This window comes from Carettochelys insculpta, chromosome 29, assembly GCF_033958435.1.
Source record: "Carettochelys insculpta isolate YL-2023 chromosome 29, ASM3395843v1, whole genome shotgun sequence".
Classification (NCBI taxonomy): domain Eukaryota; kingdom Metazoa; phylum Chordata; order Testudines; family Carettochelyidae; genus Carettochelys; species Carettochelys insculpta.
The window spans coordinates 1,961,722-1,986,732 of NC_134165.1; the positions used below are offsets into that span (position 1 = coordinate 1,961,722).

At 49.1% G+C, this 25,011-nt stretch overlaps 2 protein-coding genes across 7 annotated transcripts in view; one reads left to right on the forward strand and one right to left on the reverse strand.

The window, feature by feature from the left end:
- On the reverse strand, nucleotides 1-8,743 carry RLN3 (relaxin 3). Of its 2 annotated transcripts, none has more exons than XM_074979485.1 (2): nucleotides 1,998-2,157; nucleotides 1-266 (listed from the first exon to the last, which is right to left on the reverse strand). In XM_074979485.1, exons 1-2 carry the CDS (start codon nucleotides 2,155-2,157, stop codon nucleotides 16-18), a joined length of 411 nt encoding a protein of 136 aa, XP_074835586.1. In that variant the 3' UTR covers nucleotides 1-15. The 2 variants fall into 2 exon arrangements, 1 of the variants encoding a protein (XP_074835586.1); XR_012642753.1 differs by lacking the exon at nucleotides 1,998-2,157 and adding an exon at nucleotides 8,606-8,743 and having other exon boundaries at nucleotides 131-266.
- Nucleotides 8,697-25,011, forward strand: part of RFX1 (regulatory factor X1) — a 59,968-nt gene continuing 43,653 nt past the window's right edge. For 4 of the 5 annotated variants that reach the window (XM_074979477.1, XM_074979474.1, XM_074979476.1 and 1 more), the window contains exons 1-2: nucleotides 8,959-9,097; nucleotides 20,308-20,632. In XM_074979477.1, coding sequence (XP_074835578.1) covers nucleotides 20,359-20,632 — 274 coding nt within the window. In that variant the 5' untranslated portion in view covers nucleotides 8,959-9,097; nucleotides 20,308-20,358. Of the gene's footprint in view, nucleotides 9,098-20,307; nucleotides 20,633-25,011 lie in introns of all 5 variants that reach the window. The other variant, XM_074979478.1, reaches the window with a different exon arrangement.

A 25,011-nucleotide genomic window follows, 5' to 3' on the forward strand; every position in this document is an offset into this window, starting at 1 on the left:
GAACCCTGCCCGCCCCTAGCACAGGGAGCTGATCTCACTCTTGCTGCATCCCCACTTGCAACATGAGGTGCTCAGCCCTGTCGTGACATCCCGGACGGTGCGCTCCAGGGGCCAGCTGTCCGGTTTGCCTCTCCGCCGCTCGTGGTAGTCAGAGGAGAACTCTTGGTGAGGCAGTATCGCAGGCAGGTGGCTGGGGTCCCACTCGCTGGAGGTGGCTTCCACAGAGTCTTCCCCAGCAGGGGGGCCGCTCAGAATATCGAGGTCCCCTGCAGCAGCAGAGGAGACAGGGAGGTGAGGAGGAAGGGACAGGACAGGAAGACCCAGGAACCTGGCCACCAGCACTGACCTCTCTGCTTGAGTTGAAGGGGAAAATCTCCCTCTTGATGCTACCAGTATAGGGCCTATGACACACAGGGGAGCTGTCCGAATTCCACACACTGCTCCCACATGACATTATTCCAGGCTCTGCCTTCTCGTTCTGATACATTTGGGGTTCTCTGTGAAGACCCCCATTCCTGAAAGTGACTCCCCATATCATGTCACCCTTATTCCTGTACTGCTGCTGCTGGGGATGCTGCCCTCGGAGCTGGGCACTTGACCAACTGCCCCTGCTCTTGACACCCGCCCCCCCCCCCCCAGGTCAGGACCCCCAGTCTGAAAAACACGGCACTGCATGCACCTCTCTCTCCTAAAGACCCAAGAGACCCTGCAAACAGGTCACTCCTAAGCAGTGTTGTTAGGTGCCTGCAGGTAAAACCTGGAGGCCTCATCACACGAGCACAGCACAGACATCCCGTCCCCAAGATTGCTCCCCCCCCTTGCTCCCTTCCTGAGTCCCCACTGTGCCGGTTGCTGCACAGACACCTGGGCAGAGACAGTCGCTGTCCTGAAGGTCTTGCAGTCTGAGCAGAGGGGGAAACTGAGGCATGGCACAGCAACAGGACATGCCCAAGGTCCCCTAGCAAAGCCAGTGGGCATAGAAGCCAAGGCTCAGGCAAGTGCTTTAACCACCAGCCAACCCTTCGAGTGCTGCAGCTCAGCGGAGCAGGTAGGTCCCGCCAGGACTGCTGCTCTGAGTGATATTATCCCTGTCTGAGAAGCTTTGCTGCTGGAGAAGGTAGCAGGGCCTGGTCGTGCTGGAGCTCACCACGCCCAACGACACCCCCCAAGAGGTGCGCAAACCAGGAAGGGTTCGACTCGGCCGTCACACCCTTCTGGCAGGGCAGCACCTGCGGCGGGAACAGCGCAGCCGACACTTCTCCACCTCAGGGCCAAGTGCTGGCAGGCTGCAATCTCTAACTGGCCTCTCTCCAGGAGTGGGCAGTAGGGATCAGCTCCCCATTTCAGCCCCATCTTCCAGCACAGAGGCTCCCTGTGGGCGTAGCAGGGCAGGGCTGCCTGGGCCACGGAAGCATGGTAACCTGTTACCAGCCACGCGTGGCTTGTACACCCCATCACAGCTCTCCCCAGCTGGCGGGTGATGGGGGGAGAAAGTGGTAGCAACTACCCAGGGGGAAGATGTTGCTGTTGGCTTCTGATTTATCACTGGAGCTAATCTGACCCGGGAGCTGCTGGAGGGAAAGGACTGTGGGGTGCTAGACCTGCCCTTTGGGGTTACACGGGCTCACTGTGCTGCTCCTAAAATCCGAGCCATGGACAACAACTCACCCTGGCCAGGCTGGGCCAGGGGGAGCAGACACTCAGTCACTCCCACACCGTGTCCAAATAACCCTCCTCCAGAGCCGCAGCACGCTCCATCAACGTTTAACTCAGTCTCACCTTCCCCTGCTCCTGGGAGGCAAGTCAGAGACACGGATCCCTGTTTTACAGGTGAGGAAACTGAGGCACGGGGCGGGGTGCGATCTGACAAAAGGCCATGCGTCAAGTCAGTGGCAGAGCTAAGAATATAACCCAGGAGTCCTGACTTTCCCTGCTCTCTGCCCGTTCCATCCAGCCTCCCAGTGGCCAGGTACGAACCCCACAGTTCCTCCTCTCACCTGTCCGTCTCCAGCGGGAGCCCCCGCAGGTGAAGATGACGGCCCGGATGAACTCCCTGCCACACAACTTGACGCCGTAGGATGGGTTCCGGCCCTCGGCCCCCGGCCTCAGCACCGAGAGCAACACCCCAAAAGCCAGCGCCAGGAGGAGCTTCGGCATGGCTGTTTTTGGCCAGGTGAGCTCACAGCTGCAGCCTGAGCCCCACTGCGCCCCCTTTTATAGGATCCCGCCCCGCCCCTGCTGAGAAGCCCCCCGGAGGGCTGCACAAAGGGTGGCCTTTGGCCACCCGCTCTGGCGCTATCTCCCCAATTAACTGGCTGAGCCGCTTGAGTGGCACTGAGACCTTTCCGAGGGTGCCGGGCGGGCAGGGGCGAGACACTGATAACCTTTGGCTGGTTATCGCTGGGCGCGCGGTGGAGGGGCAGAGGGCTGCTGTGAGTCAGAGGCAGCCCCCGTCAGCCCTCCCTCTCTCACTCACACATGCTCACACCCCCTCCCCATCCATTCACACCCCTCTGCTGTTCCCACCCCCACAGCTCACGTGGCCTGGGGCTGCAGCTGCCCATGCAGTGCTGCCGGGAAGGTTGGATGCTCCTACGGGCACTGCTCCCTTGGGCTGAATTCTCCCACCCTGGGGGAATCATAGACCAATAGAGCTGGAAGAGACCTAAAAAGCCATCAAGTCCAGTCCCCTGGAAACTGAGGCTGTACCTCAGGGTCAGGGATACTACCGGGGGGAACTGAGGCACAGAGACGGGCGGGAAGGCTACGGAGGAAACTGAGGCACAGAGAAATTCAAGTATCGGAGGGGTAGCCGTGTTAGTCTGGAGCTGTAACCTTCGTTGCTGTTAGAGAAGGTCAACAACTCTCCTGAGGTGTTGCAGGCAGTCAGGGTACAGCTGGAGAGAGGCCCAGGCGTCCTGTCTGTATGTTTTGCCCTCTCCATCCCCAGATTTGTTTTGGGGACCCCCTGTTACCCCAGGCCTTGTGACTGGCAGACAGGTCCTTCCACATAAGGAATGCTGGGAGAAAGTCAGTTGGAACACCAATCCCAGCCCCTCCCAGCAGGGGGTGCAATAAGGAGCAGGGCAGGAGCACGGCTGTGGGGAGAGGGCAGATCCCACCCACTGCAGTGCCAGCCTCGCCCAGCAGGGGGCGCTGTAGGCCGTGGGGCAGGAACAGCTCTGGGAGACTCATCCAGCTCTCCAGCCCCTCCACGGTCTCATTCCTCCTGAGCTGTCCCCACACACTCGTCACCCAGCGTTCTCGCCCGGCCCCAGACAGGAGACGTGCCAGTGACCTTTGCTTATCTCCTTTCCATTATGTCCTCCCTCTTCCGCCGTGAGAGGCCTGGGGCTGCGTGGCAAATGCCAGCCTGCGGCGCAGAGATAACCCCGGCTGCAACGTGCCGTGGCCCCTGCTCTGCGGGGTGACAACCGCCGCGTTTCCAAAGCTCCAGCCCAGCCTGCAGCCTCTGCTCCACCTGGGTGCCTCTCCGTCCCTCCCTTCCCGTTCCTTATTCTGCGGCTAGGAAGGAGAAAGAGGTCACTTTCCACAGCTGCAGGTGCGTTTTCCACACAATACAGCCTCAGGCCATGGGACGGGACACTTCCGCCCCTACCCAAAGCACCCCCAGGGCCTGTATTTAAAAGCACGTGCTACACCATCTGCGGACTGATTCAGGCCTCGCCCCACCACCACTGCACTGATTTCATCGGAAGCACTCCTGACTGACGCCACCGTACAGCCATGAGATGTTGACCCCGCAACTCAGCTTTCAAGTCCAAGGCTGGAGCTGACAGCAGGATGTTTCACAGCTGCTGTTTGAGTGCCCCGAGGCAGCACCTCCCTTGGATGGCACAAGCCAAATTACATGCAGGGGACAAGGTTGCTGATTTTTTAAATCTTCACATCAGGCCTTGATGCATCCATTCAGGGATCTGAAGACGCGAAACAGCCTTTGCTTTGCTGGACAGGCGTGGGATCCAACGGGATCCGAATCAAAAAAGCACTTCAAAGACTAAAAAAGTGATTTATTGGGTAATGATCTTTGGTGGGCCAGACCCACTTCTTCAGATCTGGAAATTCTCACCTGGAGCAGTGGGTTTGTCCCACCAAAGCTCATCACCTAATAAATCATTTTGTTAGTCTGTAAAGTGCTACAGGATGGCTGATTTGTTTCGTGAAGACACAGACTAACATGGCGACCTCTCTGTGACTATTCGCCATGCTGGGCTCAGAAATGAACTTCTACAGGGTAACAGGAAAGGGGGCCTGGCTAAAGCACAGAGGCAGGAAAGACCTGATGTTCTCAGTGGGAACTGGTGGGATCACCCCCGTGTAGGCTTTCCAGGCGGCCACTACTTCATGATCCAAGATCTCAGCTCTCGTGTTTTTTCAAAAATAAAATGATCACAGAGCAAAACTTCTGAAATGTGATGCAAATGCAAATGAGATACTGGGGCAGTGGGCAGCCGCACAGCACCCTAGGAAGGAACAATACAGTGATGGCTGCGGAGAAACTCATTATCCACTGTCCAACATTTGTTTGTTTAGTCATTTATACAACGCACAAGTGTAAGACATTCCCAAGTCAGTACAGTACTGCAGCACCCACTGTGCATCAGTCTTACTGGCTGCATGTGGGGCAGGCAAATTAGAATGGCACAGTGCCTTGGAGAAGTGTCAGAGGGGGAGCCATTAGTCCGTATCTTCAAAAACAACAAGAAGTACAATCGCATTTGCTCTGATCCTACTGACAGAGACCGAAAACTACAAGATCTTTACCAAATATTCATAAACCTGAATTACCCACCAGGAGAAGTAAAAAAAACAAATCGACAAGGCCAGACAAATACCCAGAGACCAGCTACTCCAAGATAGGCCCAAAAAAGCCAAGAACAGAACACCACCGGTCATCACCTACAGCCCCCAACTCAAACCACTGCAACACATTCTTAAAGACCTGCAACCTATCCTTGATCAGGATGCTACACGCCAGAAGGCCCTAGGTGACAGGCCTGTTCTCTCCTACAGACAACCTCCCAACCTTCAGAGGATTCTCATCCACAACCACAGTCTCTACCGCAGGAACACCAGTCCTGGAACTTTTCCTTGTAACAAAGCCCGCTGCCAGCTTTGTCCACGTATCTATTGTGGAGATCCCATCACTGGACCTAACCAGGTTATTCACAGAATCACGGGCACATTCTCATGTTCCTCAGCTAACATCATATACGCCATCATGTGCCAACAATGCCCAGATGCTTTACACATTGGACAGACTTCAAACTCTCTTAGACAAAGAGTTAATGGCACAAAACAGACATAAAAACACTCCTGATCCACAAACCGTTCAGCCAGCATTTTAATGGAGTGGGCCATTCTGTTAATGACTTAAAAGTTTGCGTCTTACTGAAGAGGAATTTTCACAACAGTCTTGAAAGAGAGGCTGCTGAACTCTCTCTTTTATATTCAAATTCGACACATTAACACGTGGTTTGAACCGGGATGTGAATTTTCTGGGTCATTACAGGGGCTCTTTTACGTACTTGGCTTAATCTAATTCTTGACTGCCTTCCCCACCTTCTGCCCCACTACTCTCTGATTTGATCACCTTCATAATTTTTTTTTTCTGATTTGTCCACCTTGATTAATATTTTTGGTTCTCTGTGCCTTAAATATTGAGTCTGTTCTGGTCTGGCTAAGATCTTGAAGCTCACCTAATGAAAGCTCACCATGAAAGCTCACCTAATAAATTATCTGGTTAGGTCTTTAAAGTGCTACTTGACTGCTTTTGTTTGTTTTAACAAGAAGTCCCGTGTCACCTTATGGACTAACAGATATTTTGGAGCACAAGCTTTTGTGGGCGAAGACCCGCTTCGTCAGATGCCCGAGTGGGGGTTCCAGAGGAGGGTTTAAAGATATGGGCTTATGAAAAGGAGGGAGCCCCAGAATGGGAGTTGCAGCCAGTGAAATGGGTTTTCTCCAGGCAGGCAGCTGTGCTGGCCACATATCTGCAGGGGCATTAGGTCCCAAGCAGCATGTGTTGCAGGCTGGGACTCGCTCTCTTCATTAGCCCCTATATTTGAACCCTCCTCTGGAACCCGCCATTCATGCATCTCATGAAGTGGGTCTTTGCCCACGAAAGCTTTTGCTCCAAATATCTGCTAGTCTATAAGGTGCCACAGGAGTTCTTGTTCTTTTTGGAGAAGTGTGTCAGTGGGGTGTTCACTCTGAAACCGAATGATTCTTAAAGTGTCAACATCACTAAGTATTTCAGTGCTCCTAAGAATGGGAACCAGAGGAGAACACGAGATACTGTCATGCTCCGGTGTCTTAGGAGAGTAGACTCTTTACAGCACAGAGCATCTTTTTGGTCTCTGTTTGTATAGTGGTCAGCCTGAGGGGCTCCTGCTTCCTTTTTTCTCATTGTCCAGTCTAGTTGGGAGCCAGACTAGTGAACCATTAAATCAGCTCCCCTGCAAGGTACAGACCAGCAGGCTATTTAAGAGTCTCATATGGGACCCTCTCCACGATAGCATCCAAACGCCTCACAGCTTTTTAACACGCTGATTTCCACAACTCCTTGTGTGGTAGGACCGTAACTAACCTCATGGTACAGATGGGAAACTGAGGCCAGCCAAGCTGCCATTGGTCACACAGGGAGTCTCTAGCAGAGGGAAACCAACTCCCAATTTGTCAGGTAGCAACCATGACACTGCACCTCCTGTCACCCCGCCATCCCCAGGCTTCATGAAACTGGCTTCTGAATATGAGTAAGTTGAAGTGCTCTATGTAAAATGTAACATATCACCTTTACTGTTACAGTCTGCTGAATCCGTATATCCCATTCTGAGCGCATAGAGCCCTTGTATGTGAAGTTAGATATATGAAGAGTGGCTCTGGTTCTGATTCTAAATGTGCTAATAAGAGCCACTAGCAATGCTTTAGGAACTTAATGACTCAGTACTCAAATCAATGACCTGTGTGAATGGTTTCATTTGTCTTATAAGACCAAACTGTAGTTGGTCCTGGAAAGACACGTGGCCATGCTACCTGGTACTGCAATCCATCCTGAACCTGGTATTTTTTCATAGGGATGGGGAGTGCTAAGAAAAGGGTTCTTGCCCTGGGAGAAAGTCTGTTTCAGAAACGAAAAGCAATCAGGTCTTTGTCTTCAGCTGACTTTTGAAGCTGTCTTACCCCACCTAGGAGGATACATATGAAGAAACTTGGCAACAAAGAACTCTGGGGAAAAAAAAAAGTTTTTTTTACTGGAGATAAGAACAGCTGTTTAGGGTAAGAATTTGCACATAAGTTTCTTGGTGGATTAGAACTAGCTGGCATCTTTTGTTTATTTTAATTTAGTAATTTACTTTCATCTGTCTGTTTTCACTTGCAACCTCTGACCTCTGTCCCCTTATATTTAATACAAGCACTTTTGTTTGTTGTCAAGACCAGTGTAAATAATTGTTCCCTGGGGGAAGTACGGCAACCACTGTGAATATCTTTCATTGATTAAGAGGGCTGACCTTATGAACTCTGTGGGTGTAAAAACTTTTACACTGGATGAGATGGATTTATTTGGGGTTTGGTCCTCGGTAGGGTCTGTTTTGCTGGGTGTTGAGCCCTTATAACTGAGCCCTCCCACAGCTAAGCTGGTTCAGTGTCCATGTTGCTCTGCTGAGGGGGGTGAGCCTACTGCTGCGCCTTGGCTTGAAGAAACCAGCACTTATGGCCCAGCAGGACAGGGGGTTAGGGAGCCCGAGGGCAGGGAAGTGGGTATCCATGATTTGAGCAGCACACCGGGGACAACCCCAAGAGGAGGTCTGTGATCCGACTGTCACAGATGGTTCCTTTAATAAATGATTTTGTTAGTCTCTAAAGTGCTGCTTGACTGCTTTTTTGGTTTTGCTACTCTATAGGCTAGCAGGGCTTTCTCTCGGTTATGGTTCCTTTGCATGCATCAGAGACAGGCAGGAGATGAGAGGGACCTGACCAGCAGGTTCGTCCCGCATGCAGGGAACAGCCAGAGAGAAAGTTGCCTCCCTGCAACACGTGTTGCCTGGGACCTAGCGTCCCAGGAAAACGCCCCTGCGGGTGTGTGCCAGCACAGCTGCCTGCCCGGGGGAAACCCAGCGCCCCGGCAGCGGATGGCGGGGGCGCAGCTCCAGGGCTCTACGGGAGGGACCTGCTTGCGCAAGGTAGCAAAGCTGCAACAGTGACGTCAGCGGCGCGGATGACGTCACCACAGAGACGCGTTAAGCTGTTATTGCGTCACGGTGGGCGTGGTGTCACAGCTCACAGCCACGCCACAGGCTTGAGCCAGAGAGGGGGCGCTGGGATATGCAGCTGGAGCGGACACGCAGGGAAACGCTTGGCCTCTGCTAAACAAGAACTACATTTCCCAGCTTCCCATAGGGCAGAACGCGCACGCGCACTTCTCCGACGCTGGGGCGCGCTCCTACAACCCCTCAGGCGGTGCTTCCCCTCCAGCGGATTGACGGCGACTGTAGCCAATCGCAACTCGCCAACTCCCTGACTGGCCCATCCCCAACCCTCCTCCTCAAGCTCCGCCCTTTCCCGAGACCGACGGAGGAATTACCTAATCAACGTGGAGACGAACGTGAAGAGGAGCCAGTCAGCACGCGTCAAGCGAAACCGACCAATCACAGCCAAACTCGCAGGCGGGAGGCTCGGTGAGTAGCACGGCCTCCAGCGAACCAGGGCGAACGCGTTGCAGAGTGACGTTCAGGCTGTCCAATGGCACGGCGAGCTCCGTCCAATCCGCTCAGGGGCCTCCCTCTCCCCCATCAGCCCCGCCCGGGGCCGAGGTGGGTAGCAACAGTTGCCCCGGTGAGGGAACACGGAGGGCGCCATAGCCACGGTAGTCGTGGCGACCAGGAAACCCGGCAACAACAACAACAACCGCCCCGAGCCGACCCCCTCCCCCCCACCGACTAATCGATACCCGCCAAAAATCCGGCACCGCCGCGGCCGATGACCGGCGGCTCCGCCCGACCCCGGCGCGTCGGAGCCTGAAGCGAAGCGGCCTCCGCGGGGCCCCGGGAGCGGGCCGCGGGGAGGGGCAGTTAAGGTGGGTCCTACTCTAATTCCCCCTCCACACAAAATGGCTGCTGGGGGTGGGGGCCGCGCCCCTGAGAGGAAAAGTGGGAGTCGGGGAGGGGACAATCGATTAGTCGGAGCCTCGGGGCTGCCGCGCCAGAGGCGCCGCCCTCGCTCGACTGAGGGCCGGCCGCTGCCCCCGGATTAAGAAGGGCCCAGGCCCGGTGGGCGGGGCTTACCGCTCTTTTTGGTGATTGGTGGGCGGACAGACCAATGAGAAGAAGCGACCGGCCGGGGGCAGCCAATGGGAGTGGGAGGGGGCGGGGCGCCGTCTGGGAAGGGGAAATGGGGAGCCCCCTGTTCCCAGTGCTGGGGCGGGGCTGTCCCTGTGATGTCACCACACGTGTGGCTGTGTCAGGGCCAATGATGTCATCCCACCAAGTGAAATGGTTTCATCCCCAGGCACTATAGTGTTGCACGCCCAGGCGGGCACGTGCCCTGGTGCTGTCACAGTGGGTTCAAAGGCTGGCGCCCCTGGGCACGCCAGTGCCTCCCAGACTCCTTGCCAGGTTCTGTTGTGCCATTAGGAGGCATTGCCATGTCAAAATGACGCCACTCCCTGTCACTTGTCATTTGGTTACAGCTGCATGTTGGCCTGGCAACAAGCCAAGACGTTAATCTGATGTCACAGGTGTCAAAATGCCAACACATGACTTCCAAACCTCTTTCCACCACGTAGAGAGGGTGATGTGCTCAACTATACTATGATGGGAAAATATCAGTATTGCCTGCATGGACGATGCGTTACGATATGGTTGTATGTTGTCGCACTTGACCTGGCCAAAGGTGGAATTGCTGCAGAGCAGTGTTGTACCATAACATGTGATGGTGATATGTTGAAAACTTTATATCTTAACCTGATGGCCCTCGTGTGAAGTCAAAAGGGGACAGGAGGTGACAGTGTCTTTGAAACGTCATGGATTCATAAGGCAATATGTTGAATTCTCCAAGTGCCATCATGCAGTGGGTGACTTGTCCCTGTTGTGTGTCAAAACGGCTTCAAAACTGATGTTGCTCGTGCTTGTGTCATCGTGATAGGGTGTCACAGCATCATAGTGCTGTCACACTGTGACACCATGAGATGACAACATAGCATTAAAATACCACAGAGCAGACAAAACAGGGTCATATTCTCCAGCCCCTGGATGTTCTCAGTAAATTGAATCCTGTCAACAAAATTGGAGCAATTCATGAAAATTAGGAACGGGGTCCATTCCGCAGGGAGCATACCTTCTCTCTGGCTCCAAATTACCCATCCCTTGGCTTTAAATGTTCAGTAGCAGATGGATTTGCACCTTCTGTATATTTTCCTGTGGTTTCCTTTCCTGTTTCATAACTTTACTATGATGCTGCGTTTATCTTGGTCGTTGTCTGTGGGTCCTTTGTGTGACTTTCCTATTCATCTCTTTCTGGGCATTTCTCAAACAAATTGCAAGGGGACAGGTAAATGGGAAGGAATGAGATGTTATTTACAGTAAACTCTTTCATATCTGGCATTCTATTGTCCGGAAGTCTCAAATAACTGGTATTTTTACCATAAGTAAATTTAGTTATGTTTTTCATAAGCACAGTATAGTAAAAGTAAATAAATATAAATACAGCACATACAGCATAAGTTTACAGTGTTCAGTAACACTGTTGTTGGTATGTAAAGTACTCTGCATGTGTTTTTGTTTGTTTCTTAATATCTAATCTTGTTTTTCTTTCGTGTTATGCCTTGCAAGGTTTACCTGGCTATTATCCAGAATGTTTCAATATCCGGTGACCTCCCCCAGGTCCTGGGGCTCCCGGGTACGAAAGAGTTTCCTGTATAGAGATGAGGCTTCTGGGTTTGTACAGACATTCAGGTTAGATTGGGTGAAAAGGAAGAGGAAGCCCTTATGTTGCAAAACTTGAGATACAGGATCTGATCTTGAGAGGTGCTGAGTGTTCTCAACATCTTTTGATGTTGGAGGGAATTGAGGGTGTTCAGCACCTTATAGGATTACACCCTCTTATCGGGAATCTTTGCTGCAAATTTGTCATTCCAAAAGCCTAGAGAGTTTTAATCCATTCCTGTCATCCTTGCCCTTTTGTGTCAAACCGGCCCCAGCCAATGTTAACTCCTCCATTTTAAATCAATCACACGCTCTGTGAAGCGGCTCCAGCACTTTGTCTGGTGTGTGTGGAGGGGAGGGTGCTGTTCACAGGATCTAAGTAGAAAACAAAGTGCTGCTTTGACTACCATGTGCTGCTTCAGACACGAAAAATAGACAAGATATGCAGACTAGTTCATCGTTTTGATCCTTGATGAAACGAATCTGTCACTGTAGAGGGCAGTGGCGGTGTTGACAGTGAACACTTTGTGTCATTAAACACAAAAATTAATACAAGTAAAGGGACATGCTCAGGTTAAAGATTATATGGTTTTTCAGAGCATTCCTGCCTTCCTTTGAAAGGAAGGGTACTTTTGTGATTAAAGTACAGGACTGGGAGTGCGGATTTCTGGATTCTGTTTCTAGCTATACATCAGGTAAACCACATTAACTTACAAGTGCCTCAGTTTCCCCCTTCTGTAAAAATGAACATAATGACATCCACTGCCACAAAAAGTTAAGAAATTTAATTCATAAATGTTTGCAAAGAATGGTATTATAAAAGTACAGAATATTACTAATTATCCTTGGCTGTGTTATGTATGATACATTCGTTTAATAAAATGAAAAAATTTTACATATCAGATTCACTTCTCACTGTTTATGCTGAGTCCAGGGCTGAATTTCATCAGTAAAAACAAATTGGTCAGTTTCTCTTTTATTTCATCATCAGTTTCACCTGTCTCATGTAGTGGCTGAGAACTGCGAGGGTGGTGGCCTTTGGAGCTTTTGTTGCGATGGTTCCATCCTTCGCGTAGCATACGTCTGTCTTCCTGAGCATCTTTGTGCTTTTAGTCCCACAGAGAGAGAGCACCTTGAGGGTGGATCCTGCAACACTATGAAATATAAGATTTAATCTTGAGGTTCCTTACCAAATTTCAGATCACATGGTTCTGTTCTGCCTCTGCAGTTTCAGCTAGATATGGATTTCTTCTTCACTCCCAAGTCTAAACTGTACCCTTGCTGTGTGCTGTTAAGCAGCTGCCGTGTTCCCTTCCAGAGATGGATGCATTTTAGTGATAAGGCCAATGTATAACAAGCATGCCAGTTTGACGAGCTCCCTGGGATTCTTTAGAAGGAAAAGGCAGTACAGGAACCTCAGATAGTTATTGTTGTTTGAGCTCATTGTCTAAGAGTTTTTAACCATCAAACCTTGATAAATTTCATACTGATGAAAGATGTTGGACTGACACCCCTCCGCAGAACATGAGGAAGCAACCTTCGCCTGAGCCAGTCTTGGAGAGACCCACTGGGGAAGGGCGAGGCATGTACGGGACATTCACAGCACCGTTATCCCCAAATACTACAGAAGCCTGGTTCAACCTTCCAGTGTAAATGAGAATTTTTGGATAAATTAGAAGTATTCACATCAGTGGGGCCTGATGAAATTCATCATAGGGTGCTTAAGGAACTAGTGAGAGCAATTTTAGAACCACAAGCAAGTATCTTTGATAACTCCTGGAGGACAGGTGAGGTTCCACAGGAGTGGAGAAGGGCAAACATAATGCTTGTCTTGAAAAGGACAAAGAGGACCTGTGGAATCGTAGATCAGTCAGCCTGAGTTTGATACTTGGAAAGATAGTGGAACACATTATTTAATAGTCAGTTTGTAAGTACCTAGAGCAATGTTCCCTCTACTCTTTTCCATTAATGTGTGGAACAGATTTGTTTGTGCACCAAGGCTTGTACATGTGCATCATCAATAGAAACAAAATCCTAGCTGCGGGCGCTCTCCTAATCAGGTGGCTGACATTTGAATCTCTCCTAAGTGGCCGTACAAGTGCCCAGCTTACAGGGATCGCTGACCTTGATGACAGCAGGGTAATAGCCAAGGTGTATTTGTCAAGAACAAATCATGGCAAATCCACCTAATTTCCTTGTTTGGCAGCGTTACTGGGCTAGCGGATGGGGGATGCAGCAGATGTGACGTATCTGGATTTTAGCAAGGGTTCTGGCATGGTCTTGCATGACAGCCTCATAAGTAAACTGGAGAAATGTAAACATTATTTACAGTCAAGCTCCTAGGTACAGTCGCATTTGTTCTGATCCTACTGACAGAGACCAAAAACTACAAGATCTTTACCAAATATTCATAAACCTGAATTACCCACCAGGAGAAATAAAAAAAAAAAATTGACAGGGCCAGACAAATACCCAGAGACCAGCTACTCCAAGATAGGCCCAAAAAAGCCAAGAACAGAACACCACTGGTCATCACCTACAGCCCCCAACTCAAACCACTGCAACGCATTCTTAAAGACCTGCAACCTATCCTTGATCAGGATGCTACACTCCAGAAGGCCCTAGGTGACAGGCCTGTTCTCTCCTACAGACAACCTCCAACCTTCAGAGGATTCTCATCCACAACCACAGTCTATTCTGCAGGAACACCAGCCCTGGAACTTTTCCTTGTAACAAAGCCCGCTGCCAGCTTTGTCCACATATCTATTGTGGAGATCCCATCACTGGACCTAACCAGGTTATTCACAGAATCACGGGCACATTCTCATGTTCCTCAACTAACATCATATATGCCATCATGTGCCAACAATGCCCAGATGCTTTACATATTGGACAGACTTCAAACTCTCTTAGACAAAGAGTTAATGGGCACAAAACAGACATAAAAACACTCTTGATCCACAAACCGTTCAGCCAGCATTTTAATGGAGTGGGCCATTCTGTTAATGACTTAAAAGTTTGTGTCCTACTGAAGAGGAATTTTCACAACAGTCTTGAAAGAGAAGCTGCTGAACTCTCTCTTTTATATTCAAATTCAACACATTAACACGTGGTTTGAACCAGGATGTGAATTTTCTGGGTCATTATAGGGGCTCTTTTACGTACTTGGCTTAATCTAATTCTTGACTGCCTTCCCCACCTTCTGCCCCTCTACTCTCTGATTTGATCACCTGGATAATTTTTTTTTCTGATTTGTCCACCTTGATTAATATTTTTGGTTCTCTGTGCCTTAAATATTGAGTCTGTTCTGTATGGCTATGGTCTGAAGAAGTGGGTCTGTCCCATGAAAGCTCATCACCTAATAAATTATTCTGTTAGTCTTTAGAGTACTACTGGACTACTTTTTTGTTTTGGAGAAATGTGGTGTAGATGAAATTGGTGTAAAGTGGATACACAGCTGGGGTGGGGAAATTGTACTCAAAGAGTACTTCTCATTGGTACCTTGTCAAAGTCATGCAAAGTGGGGCCCAGCACAGGTCTGTCTGGACTCTGGTACTGTTCAATGTTTTCGCTAATGACCTGGTTAATGGTGTGGTGTTTATGCTGATAAAATTTGCACAGGGCACCAAGATAGGAGGGTTTGCACCCTTGGGAGGAAAGGATTAAAATTCAAAGTAATCTTGACAAATTAGAGAATTAGTCTCATATCAACAAGTTAAAAGTCAGTAAAGACAAGTGCAAAGCCCTGTACTTAGGAAGGAAAAATCACATGAATACATATAAAATGAGAAATAAATGACTAGGTGAGGTGGGAGTAGAGCTGAAAATGGCCTGGGGGTTATAGTGGATCACAAGCTGAAATGTGAGTTGACTGCATGAGACATTTGCAAAAGGTTAATATAATTCTGAAGTCTATTAACACCAGTGTCATATGTAAAGACAGAGGAGTTAATTGTCCGACTCTGTGCAGCCCTGGTGAGGCCGCAGCTGGAGCGCTGTGTCCGATTCTCTGAGGAGAAACCATTACGTGTCGCACAGTTCAGGATCATTGTTAAAACACATTCCAGGCTTGTCTGTCTTGCAAGAGCTACCTGTCCTGTGCTGTTGCCCCAGCTCAGGAGGAACTAGAATATGGACAGGCTCCTAAAACGGTGACTAGGAATTAGCCTCAGACCACTTCCAAACTCCTTTCATATGGGTGGATAAAGAAACCCCAGCTGCTGGCAACTTTTGGTCACTTCCACCCTAGCCGGGGTTGGAACCAGCGGCCTAGAGTTGAGCCCATGAACCAGCCAGTTCCTCCAGCACCTGCAACCGGATTGGAATGTCTCTCTCTCATTCCCAGCTATCACCGAGTCTCCCAGCTGCCTTTTCATTCATCTTGTGCAGAGGAAGATTCCTTAGTGTACCATTTGGATGGTGCTTTTTTAAAAGCACATAGTTCAAGATCTCAGATACCCCTGTTGCTGAGGCGTTCCGTGGTCCTGTGCCTTCCTTTGCTCTGGCGGCAGATGATAGTGGAATGTGTTCCGGAGGCCTTTTATGCCTGATTTGAGAGATTGGCCTTCTCGCTCTGCAGCATTAGAAGAATTAGGAAGTTGCACCAGGTCTGGCCCTCAGAAGGGGCTGTGCGCTCACTTGGAAATACAGGTTCTTCAGCCTTTTGGAGAATCAGGCCCCGTATTTGTTTGCTGTGATTCATCCTGGGGGTGGGGAATGGATCTAAAAACAGACAGGTTGTTTCCAAGCTTGGCATGTTCCTAAAGGAGTGACCACGGGAACAGGAACCTTTGGAATGTGGATTGTGCCTTGTGCCTGAAGCTCTTCCCATGCTGCCAGCTCCCTGCCTGCCAGAAAGTGAGCCTGGCTGTCGCAGTGCTGTTGGCATTTGGGAAGTGCCTGGCTGGCTGCAGATGATCTCAAGGGACTCTTAGCAGTACTGTCAGGCGAGAGAGGTTTCTTATTGGCTCAGAAGCTCTTTGCATCTTCAGCAAGATTTGTAGATTTTTTAACTAGGTAATCTTTTCTGTCCCTGCAGGAGGTGAGCGTCCTTATCCACCATTTTACAGATGGGAAACTGAGGCCCAAGGGTTGGCTTCCTCAAGGTCACAGGTGGTACCGAATCTGGACATCGCAACCCATAGGCTGTGCATCTCAGAGTGGGGAATAAGAGGAGCTCAAAGATCTGTCTTAAGAATTGGCACTCCTCCTTCCCAGGGGCACTAGGAAATAGGTCTTTTCTACCTGATGCTGAGACCTCTAAGCTCTCTCTTCCAGGTGGGGCTGTGGCAGCAGTCTGTGGTGTTGCTGGGTGAAAGACTGCTGTCTCTGGCAGCTTCAGAGAGGGTATGTGTGCAAGCAAGTGAGTGACAGGCCTCAGAGCATTGCCTGATCTTCAACAGTTGGAGATTTACTGACCTGGGGCTAATAGGTTTCTCATCCCAAAATCAGGGTCTGCAGAATTAAACTGGACAAATTCAGTTTGTTGTAGTGAATCTCAGGGTGTGTAGCAAAGACTCACGGGCTGCCTCCCCAGGGAAGTACATTACAGGCAGGGAATAACACCAAAAATATGCCTCCAGCTGAATTACTGCTCTTTGTGGATGTGATTCAAAGCTTCTCACCTTTCCTGATTGTGCTGGTAACAGGGGCCAAGGCTTGGCTTTGCCCTCAGTGGCTATGTCTACACTAGCCCAAAACTTCGAAATGGCCATGCAAATGGCCATTTCGAAGTTTACTCATGAAGCGCTGAAATACATATTCAGTGCCTCATTAGCATGCCGGCAGCCACGGCACTTTGAAATTGCTGCGGCTCGCCGCCACGCGGCTTGTCCAGACGGGGCTCCTTTTCGGAAGGACCCTGGCAACTTTGAAATCCCCTTATTCCTATTAATTGTTCCTATTAATAAGGGGATTTCGAAGTTGCCGGGGTCCTTTTGAAAAGGAGCCCTGTCTGGACGAGCCGCGTGGTGGCGAGCTGCAGCAATTTTGAAGTGCTGCGGCTGCCGGCATTCTAATGAGGCGCTGCATTTGTATCTCAGCGCTTCATTAGTAAACTTTGAAATGGCCATTTGCATGGCCATTTCGAAGTTTTGGGCTAGTGTAGACATAGCCACTGAGGGCAAAGCCAAGCCTTGGCCCCTGTTACCAGCACAATCAGGAAAGATGAGAAGCTTTGAATCACATCCACAAAGAGCAGTAATTCAGCTGGAGGCATATTTTTGGTGTTATTCCCTGCCTGTAACGTACTTATGTCTACTCACACCCTTCCCTGGGGAGGCAGACCAGTCCTGGCATGCCCAGTAAGTCTGCTAGTCTAGAACCTCCAAACCCAAAGATTGGAGGTAGATAACAGTGAAAAGCTGAAGCTTTGGAAACCTCCACCTGCCATGTGTGGGTGTGGCTTATTACAGGTCCTGGGCCCTGTGATGAATATTCATTTAGATGCCCAAACTTCCTTGTTCACATCCAACATCCTTGTCCTCATAATACCAGGGTGCCCTTGTCCAATAGGTTAAGATAGTAACATCTTTTAGCTCATTCTCATGCACATCACCTGTTGCTAAAGCAAGTTCATGGTTAAACATCTGCCAACAATTGCATCCTAAAATTGCCAAGCCCCGGCTCAGTTTAGTGTTCCTGACATTGCCTGGCATAGTTGTCAACCTCTCTTGAGTAAGCTGTTTCCTGTTCCCCAAAATCTAGGGTAACTGTTGGGCCAGTTTATCAATGTTAATGGTCCTGGGCCTGCTTTCCTTGTGGGAACCTGTGATGCAGTGGTGTGTGACTTGTAACCTAGGCGACCAGAGTCCCTGCTGGGGGGGAACCTTGGTGACCAGGCCTGGTCATTTGTAACCTGAGTGACCAGGTGACACCTCTCCCAGAGCCAGAGAAGAGCCCAGCTGGGTTTTAAATTTGCCGATGGAGAGCAGTTAGAGTGAGAGAGTCTGGAGGCTGGAAAAGAACAAAAATAGGCCAGCCCCCAGCCAGGGTCTCCAAGCCTGGGGTTACCTCAGGGGGATCTCCTCCCCGCAACATGGGTCAGACAGACCACTTCTGGTTGCAGCGCTGTCAAGTCTGTATCATGCTGCATCTCGGACGCCTAATACACCTTCTATTCCACCTGCTGAGTGAGAGTCACTTCTGGTTGTGGAGCTTGGGAACCCCTGAACCCCATCACAGAACCTCCTTGAGCCAGTGTTTTTCAGGATACAGGCCTGCCTGTTCCCTGCATTACTGCTGAGTGAAACGAAAGGCTGTGGTAGCTCCATGAGTGATGAGAACCACTGAGGTGGGAGGAACAAGGAGAGCTGTGATGGGCCTGACAGCTGGGAGGCCTGGAGTAGGGAAACAGGCAGCCCTAGAGTGGCTGTGGGGTTTGAACTCTGGCAGATCAGAGAGCCAGATGAAAACTGTTACTGAAAAGCTTCGAGGCAGACTCCAGCAGTCCTTACTCGAACTCTGGAGTCTGGGTGGTTGTCTCTGAGAAGCAACCGATGGCCTTGGCTGCAGCTGCAGAACATGATTCTTCCTACTTCTCTCTCAGAGACCTTTGCCCTGGAGCACACAGGCCAGAAGTGCTGCTCTCTGAGCTTCCATCCTTATCTTTAGCGGAGCTGGAAATGGACATGCAAAGCTGAGTGGAGCATCTTCATGCCGTTCCTCAAAGCACTTCCCATCTGAAGATCTCGACTTACTTTACTAATATTAATCAACCCTCCGAATTATCCCTGTTTTACAGATGGGGAAACTGAGGCACTGACTGAGCTCACCTGAGCTCCCCAAGTGAGATACTGATGGATCGGAGAGTGGGACACAGGATATATGACTTCCAAGCTCCAGTTCTCATGTCAGATCACACCGAAGCTAGTAGTCAGGATGGTGGGGGTCTACTGGGCTAGGAGGCACTGTGGTCTAGTGGGTAGAGTTGGAAAGAAATCTGGGATCTGGTCCTCCTAGCTTTGCCACTGACTCTTTTGTGCATGTTTGGAAAAGGTCACTGCCTTGCTGTGTGCCTCAGTTTACCCTATTCTCTAGCAGCTCCTAGAGGCTATGAGATGCCTAATTAACTATCACTTGTAAATTGCTTTGAGATCCTCCATCCAAGACTGCTTGGGAGTGCCAAGGGATCATTGTGTACCGGACTGTACCACCATGGGCTCTCACATAACATGCTTAGTAATAGTAAGCATGCTGTCTGTCAGCTGGCCAAGTGAGCGCTCTCCTTTTTGGATCTATCTTACACTTGGTCTGCTTCAGATCTTCAGATTTCTATTACTGTTTGACCTTTCAACCTTGCACTTTTCACTGCAAATCTTCTCATAAGCCCTTCAGCATACACCACCAGTGAAATGCAGCCACTTCTGGGGCTTAGAGGGACAATCAGCAGGTGCACAACAAAGAGGAGGGAAATTTTGGCAATGAATGAGAGACTCATTCCTTACTCTTCTTGAAAAGTGTCCTGGGATGTTTCATATCCTTAGGCCCTGACCAGATCTTGTGACATTTTATCCATGAACCCATGACACAGTGAACTGCACAGGACTTAGCCTCAGAAGGGGTGAGATAGTGATGCTGTCAGAACGTCCAGCAGGTCTGGGGATGAAATTCTGAAATGAGTAAATCCAGATCCTCTCTGTGTTTTTATAGTATTGTCGCTGATTTGCAAAATCTCCGCTGGTGGATTTTGCATCTGAGCACAAAGCTATCTCTTGCCATGTGCTGGGCCAAATCCAGCCCTGATGGAAGGGGAGAGTTGCTCTGGGGTTGAATTTGATCTGTCAAGCTGAAGCTTGACAATTATGTTGAAATAAATGCAATTTCCAAAATCCCAGGTTCATTTGGAGATGCAGGCACCCAGCACCTCTGGAAACCAGACCCGTGCTGGCACCTGCAATCTGAAACTGCTACTCAGAACGCCAGCCTAAGGCCTGCTTTGCCTCTTTTCTCATGCTCACTGGCTTTGACAGAGCTATTGCAGATTTCTGTCTGTGGAAGTAAGAGCAGAATCAAGCTGATCTCTGATTTCAGTACAGTTAAAAATGCGTGTGTTGTAGTGGTGGGGATCTGGGAAAAATAATTGATGCAGCTTTGTAAATTGCATCCAGTCCCCATGTGGTGATTGGCTCTGAACAGGTTTCTCCAGAACCATTTCTTTTCTAGGTCTGTTTCTGCACAGAAAGATGAACTCTGTTATTGCTTTTCCAGCTGTAATTGACTGTAATTAGTTATTAACTATGGGGTGTAATTAAGCTATTACTTGACAAATAGAACAGCAGGGAGCTGTTTCTATCCACAGATTGCTTTACAATTGATTAATTGTTTTTTTCTTTTCTTTTTGTTTTTTCCTCTTTTTTCTCAACAGAAGGAAACAAAAAAAAAAGCCTTATTTATTATCATTTTCCTCACTGTTGGCATGGCAACACAGGCGTACGTTACCGAATTACAGGCAGCTCAGCAACAGTCACAACAGCAACAGGCACAGCAACAACCAACAGCAGCGGCAACAACAGCAGCACCGGCAGCAGCCCAGCAACAGTATGTAGCGGAATTACAAAGCACGCAGCAACCACCAGCCGCTCAGAAACAGTATGTCTCGGAAATCCAGGCCCCACAGCCACAGGCTCAGGCCTCAGGCCAGCAAACTCCAACACCAGCCCCTCAGCAGTATATTGTAGTCACGGTGTCCGGTAAGTCTGGGAGCAGTGTGGTGGAAGCTTCTCACTTGTTATGATTGCTCCTTCAGCTTGAGTGCTTTGGTAATATCTGGGGTCTTTCAGAATTGTTTAGGCTGAGGAATTGATTATATGACCTAGGTATATTCTTGGGGTTATCTTGTTTCTTTCAAAAAAATGTCCCCAGAGGGCTGTTTCTCTGATGATAGAAACAAAGAGCAACAGGCAGTTTCCTTCCTCAGAAATCTCTCTGCTTGTCCCTCCAGTGAGCTCTGTGCCCAAGAAGCTTAGAATCTCTGCTGCATCTCAGGTTCACGCTTACATCTGGTTCCTCCAACATACATATGCTGCAACTAGCCATTCTGGTCTCTGTGTTTGCAGCCAGGAAAACCCGTCAGCCCATACGACTTAGCTCTGACTTACCATGTAGCTGAGTGCTTCGGATGGTGGGTTCTATATTCATGACTGTCTCAGTTACATAAAGCGTATTGTTTCTTCTGTGGGGTCTGGAACTATGCTTGGCAGAAACATGAGTGTTAAACAGGTCGGGTATTATCTTTAGGTCTCAGATTCACTGCTATCCCCTTTCAGCAGAACATTATGTAGCTATATTACAGTCTGGCTGTCTCAGGAGACCACTGACTTTAGTGAGAACAGGATCAGGCCAAGAGATTTATATTATCTGTTTATGGACACAGCCTCTGATACATATACCTATTTGAAACAAATAGCAGTCACCTCTGCCTGCAATAAAGGAGCATGAGCTTCATCTTCTTGTCTGCTTTAGGTCCATCTGTGACCACCATCATCACAATATCTGGGCATCTCACCATCTTTATTGTGCATACCCTCATGCACCCCCTGCCCTGGAGGTAGGAAATTATTTTTGTCCCCATTTTACAGGTGAATAAGTGAATAACAGAGAGACTAAGTGAGCTGACAGAGGTCACACAGAGAGTCTGTGGCAGAGCAGGGAATTGAATTGAGTCTTCCAAATCCCACACTGGTGCCTGAAATACTGAAACCATTCTTCCTCTCTTCCTGATTTGCCTGTCATATAGGCCTCTTGCCATCCCCTGGATCAACATCGGTAATATGGTTCTGGGGGCAAACTACCCTTAGCAACAGCTGTGCAGCTGCATTGCCTTTGTAACCATCTTAGAATTGAATCCTTTTGAGGATGGATGAGCCACAAGAATCTCTGCCTAACATTCCCAGAGCTGGGTTTGTGCTGCACGATTAACAGGAGTGAGAATCAGCCAAATCTGACTGTTACCTCTACAGTCAGTTGGTAGATCCTCCCAGGGCCAAGGTCTGAGAGATAAGAAGGGGCAATGCTCACACTTCAGAACAGAACTCGTGCTTTAATGTAAATCCAAGCTGTGGAAAAGGCTCAGGTAAAAGAGAGGCCTTGATCTGGAGCTTACCAAATTCTGGAGAGCTGACTCTCCTGTGTGAACTGAACTCACATCAAGAGGCTTCCAGCAAGAGAAGGACTTGTCCCCCCGCCCTGTTGCCCCTGAGAACCTCTACAAGTGATTCCTCCTGTATCATCTCTTGGATGCAAACGTAGCCTCTTTTCAAGTAGAAAAGATAGTTATTTCATGCCACCAGGTTGCGAGATCCCCCTGCAGTTGAGGCATTGAGCCAGGTTCTTTCCAGCTTACGCATCATCAATTCAGATCTGTGTTTGGAATGTGGTGTATTCCGCTAGAGATGCCCGAGTTGGAACTGAATCCAGTTTGTCCTCTCCACACTAGGTTTTCTCTGGAGGTCTAATGGGAACAAGGAGCAATAAAAGCATAGGTTAGTCGTTGTGGTAACTGTCTGTCACTATAACTGTGCGCTGTTGTAACCATGTTATTTATTGGTCTAGTTCTAGTCTGTCTAGGTTTCTTAGATTATGCCAGAAGAGACTGTTGTGGTAGTTTAGACTGACCTCCTGTGTAACACAGGCTATGGGACTTCCCTGAATAAATTCCTATTGGAGCTACAACACATTTTTTTGGAAGACAACCCTTCTGGATTTGGTGATGGAGAATTTATTCCAGTGGTTAATTACCCTGACTATTAAAAATGTGTGCTTTAGTCTAGGTGGTCTAGGTTGGCTTTATCTAGCTTCCAGCTGTCCGAACTTCTGCAACCTTTGATTGCTGGTTTGCAAAGCCCATGATCAAAGTTTCGTTCCTGATGTAGGTACTTGCAGACGGTAGTTGAATCACCCCTTAGTTTTTTCTTGGTTCACTTAAATAGATGGAGCGCCTTTAATCTGTCCCTGCGAGGCAGAATTTTCCAATCCTTTAATTCATCACTGGAGTGGATGAAAGGTGAGTAAGCAGAAATGTTTGAGTCCTTGCCCATTTGTTAAGCCATTAGGGACTGAACTCTTTCCATAGGTTCTGGCCTCTGCTGTAGTTTGTTTCAGAAGATAGGTGCATGAAGGTCCTTTGTCCTATCAGACCATGCTTAGGAAATCCTTATTCTAGCACATTATTGGGATGCAGGGCAGGGTTTGAGTAAGCAACAGAGAGATGGCTTACCAGAGGCCACTTCCAGTTAACTGACTTAGACCCAACCAGCCATCCCATCTGGAGCTAAACATCCACAGATGAGGAGCAGTTGGTTTCCCATGTAAAGGAAGATTGTTACTAAGTAGCTGAGGGCAGACAAGGAAAACAGTAGGATAATATTCCCACTGACTTCAGTCATGTGTTGCAGAGTAGCATGAAATATCATCCAAAGAAACCTGGATAGCTTGAGATAATAATCATGCTCCACCAAAGCTGCTGAGAAATCTCTTGAGCCTTTTGATTCATGTTCTGGTTGGGAGTTTTAATGAGATTATATTTTCCTAGCAGTGGAAAGTTGAATTGGAGAAGCTGCTGGGGATCAGTTTCTAGCTCCTGAGGCACTTCCTGTAAAGTCTGAAGACATCCACCTGCCACCAAAGCTGGAGTTTATCTTTTACTTTCCCCAGCACTTCCCTCCCCTCCTCTTCAGTTCCACTAGGAGCCGTCTGCAGTGCTAGGTTTGACAGCTGGCTTGGATTTTGGTCAGAGAAAATCCATTGTGATCCTCAAAGGGGAGAGTGAAGTAGTGCAGATCTTCCCTCATGTGGACCATCTCATAATAGATTGACCCTTCTGTTTGTAATCCTAGGGAGAAGCAGGGCATGCCATGAATCTTATTCTTTCTAATTCACTGGCATAAAGACCCAGATCCACACCAAATGTCAATTGAAGCAGCTTGTTGACTTCTGCCGGAGCTGCGGGTGCCATTACCTTTGGAAATCAGGCCCAGTATCGAGTGTCTGGCTGGCAGGAAGGGAAGGGTAAGGGGCAGCATGCCCTGTAAGTGCTTGGGTGTCAGCCCAAGAGAGATTAGTGTGCCACCCGGCCGATTTGCAGGGCACTCGCAGCCGACAGTGGTGTTTCTATTGGCGATACACATCTGCACATGCCTTGGTGCACATAACAAAATTAGAGGGCACCCTGGTAAGGGCTGATGCCTAGGCAGCTAGTTAGTTAGACTTCAGTCTCCTGTACGCTTTTCGAAATCATTTCCCACTGACTCAGCTCAGAGCTGCAGACGTGAAAGCCCCTGAGGCTGGTCTTGGGGGAGCAGCTGTCTAATTCCCCAATCTGCTGCATTGTGAAGGAAGCAGCGTGCCTCTCTTGGGCATTGCTCCCAGCTCCTGGGAAGCCATTAAGGCACTCCAGGTGCAGCTTTCTCCAGCGCCATAAGTAAAGTGAACAGCGGCATGTCCAGAGGGAGGCACTCAGCCAGATTCCGAGAGGTGCTCAGCCTCTGCCAACAGCCACTGATGCTGGTTGAGATTTGGTCCTTAAGTCAGTAACACTGACCCTGGTGCAGTCTGACAAGCCTCTCTTGGGCTCTCTCTCCCCACCAGCGTAGAAGTGGAAACGATTCTAATAACACAGAATGCCTTGTAATCCCAGGAACCCACGCTCTGCTGCATTGAAAAAAGAGAGAGAGGGAAGGAAAGCAATAATAATGAAAGGTTTGCTGACCATCTGGCCTTTAGGTGAAGGAGGAGAGGGTGGGAGTGAGCTGATGCACGGCTGAGCAAAGATCTTACCACCTAAGAACTTGTTTAGGGGTTGATTTTCTTTCTCCTTTCATCTCCCACTTAATCTAATTGAAATGGGCACTGGTATATTTGCACACTGCACAGGAGCTGGCTTGCCTTTGCAAAAGTTACTTAGGCAGCTGGAGATCAATGGGAGATAGGTTTCTCAAAGTTCATCTCCCCACCTGCAAAGCAGAGAGAATAATATTTACAGTCGTGTACCTTGCTGGGTAGTTGTGAGGCTCAACTCAGATCTGAGAAATACTTTGTCAACTTAAAGTGCAATAGTGTCAGTGGCTGCTGT

Coding starts and splice junctions, on each gene's coding strand:
- RLN3 (XM_074979485.1), bottom strand. CDS start 2,157: ATGCCGAAGCTCCTCCTGGCGCTGGCTTTTGGGGTGTTGCTCTCGGTG. Junction 267..1,997: donor CTCCCGCTGGAGACGGACAG/GTGAGAGGAGGA, acceptor CTGCTGCTGCAG/GGGACCTCGATATTCTGAGC.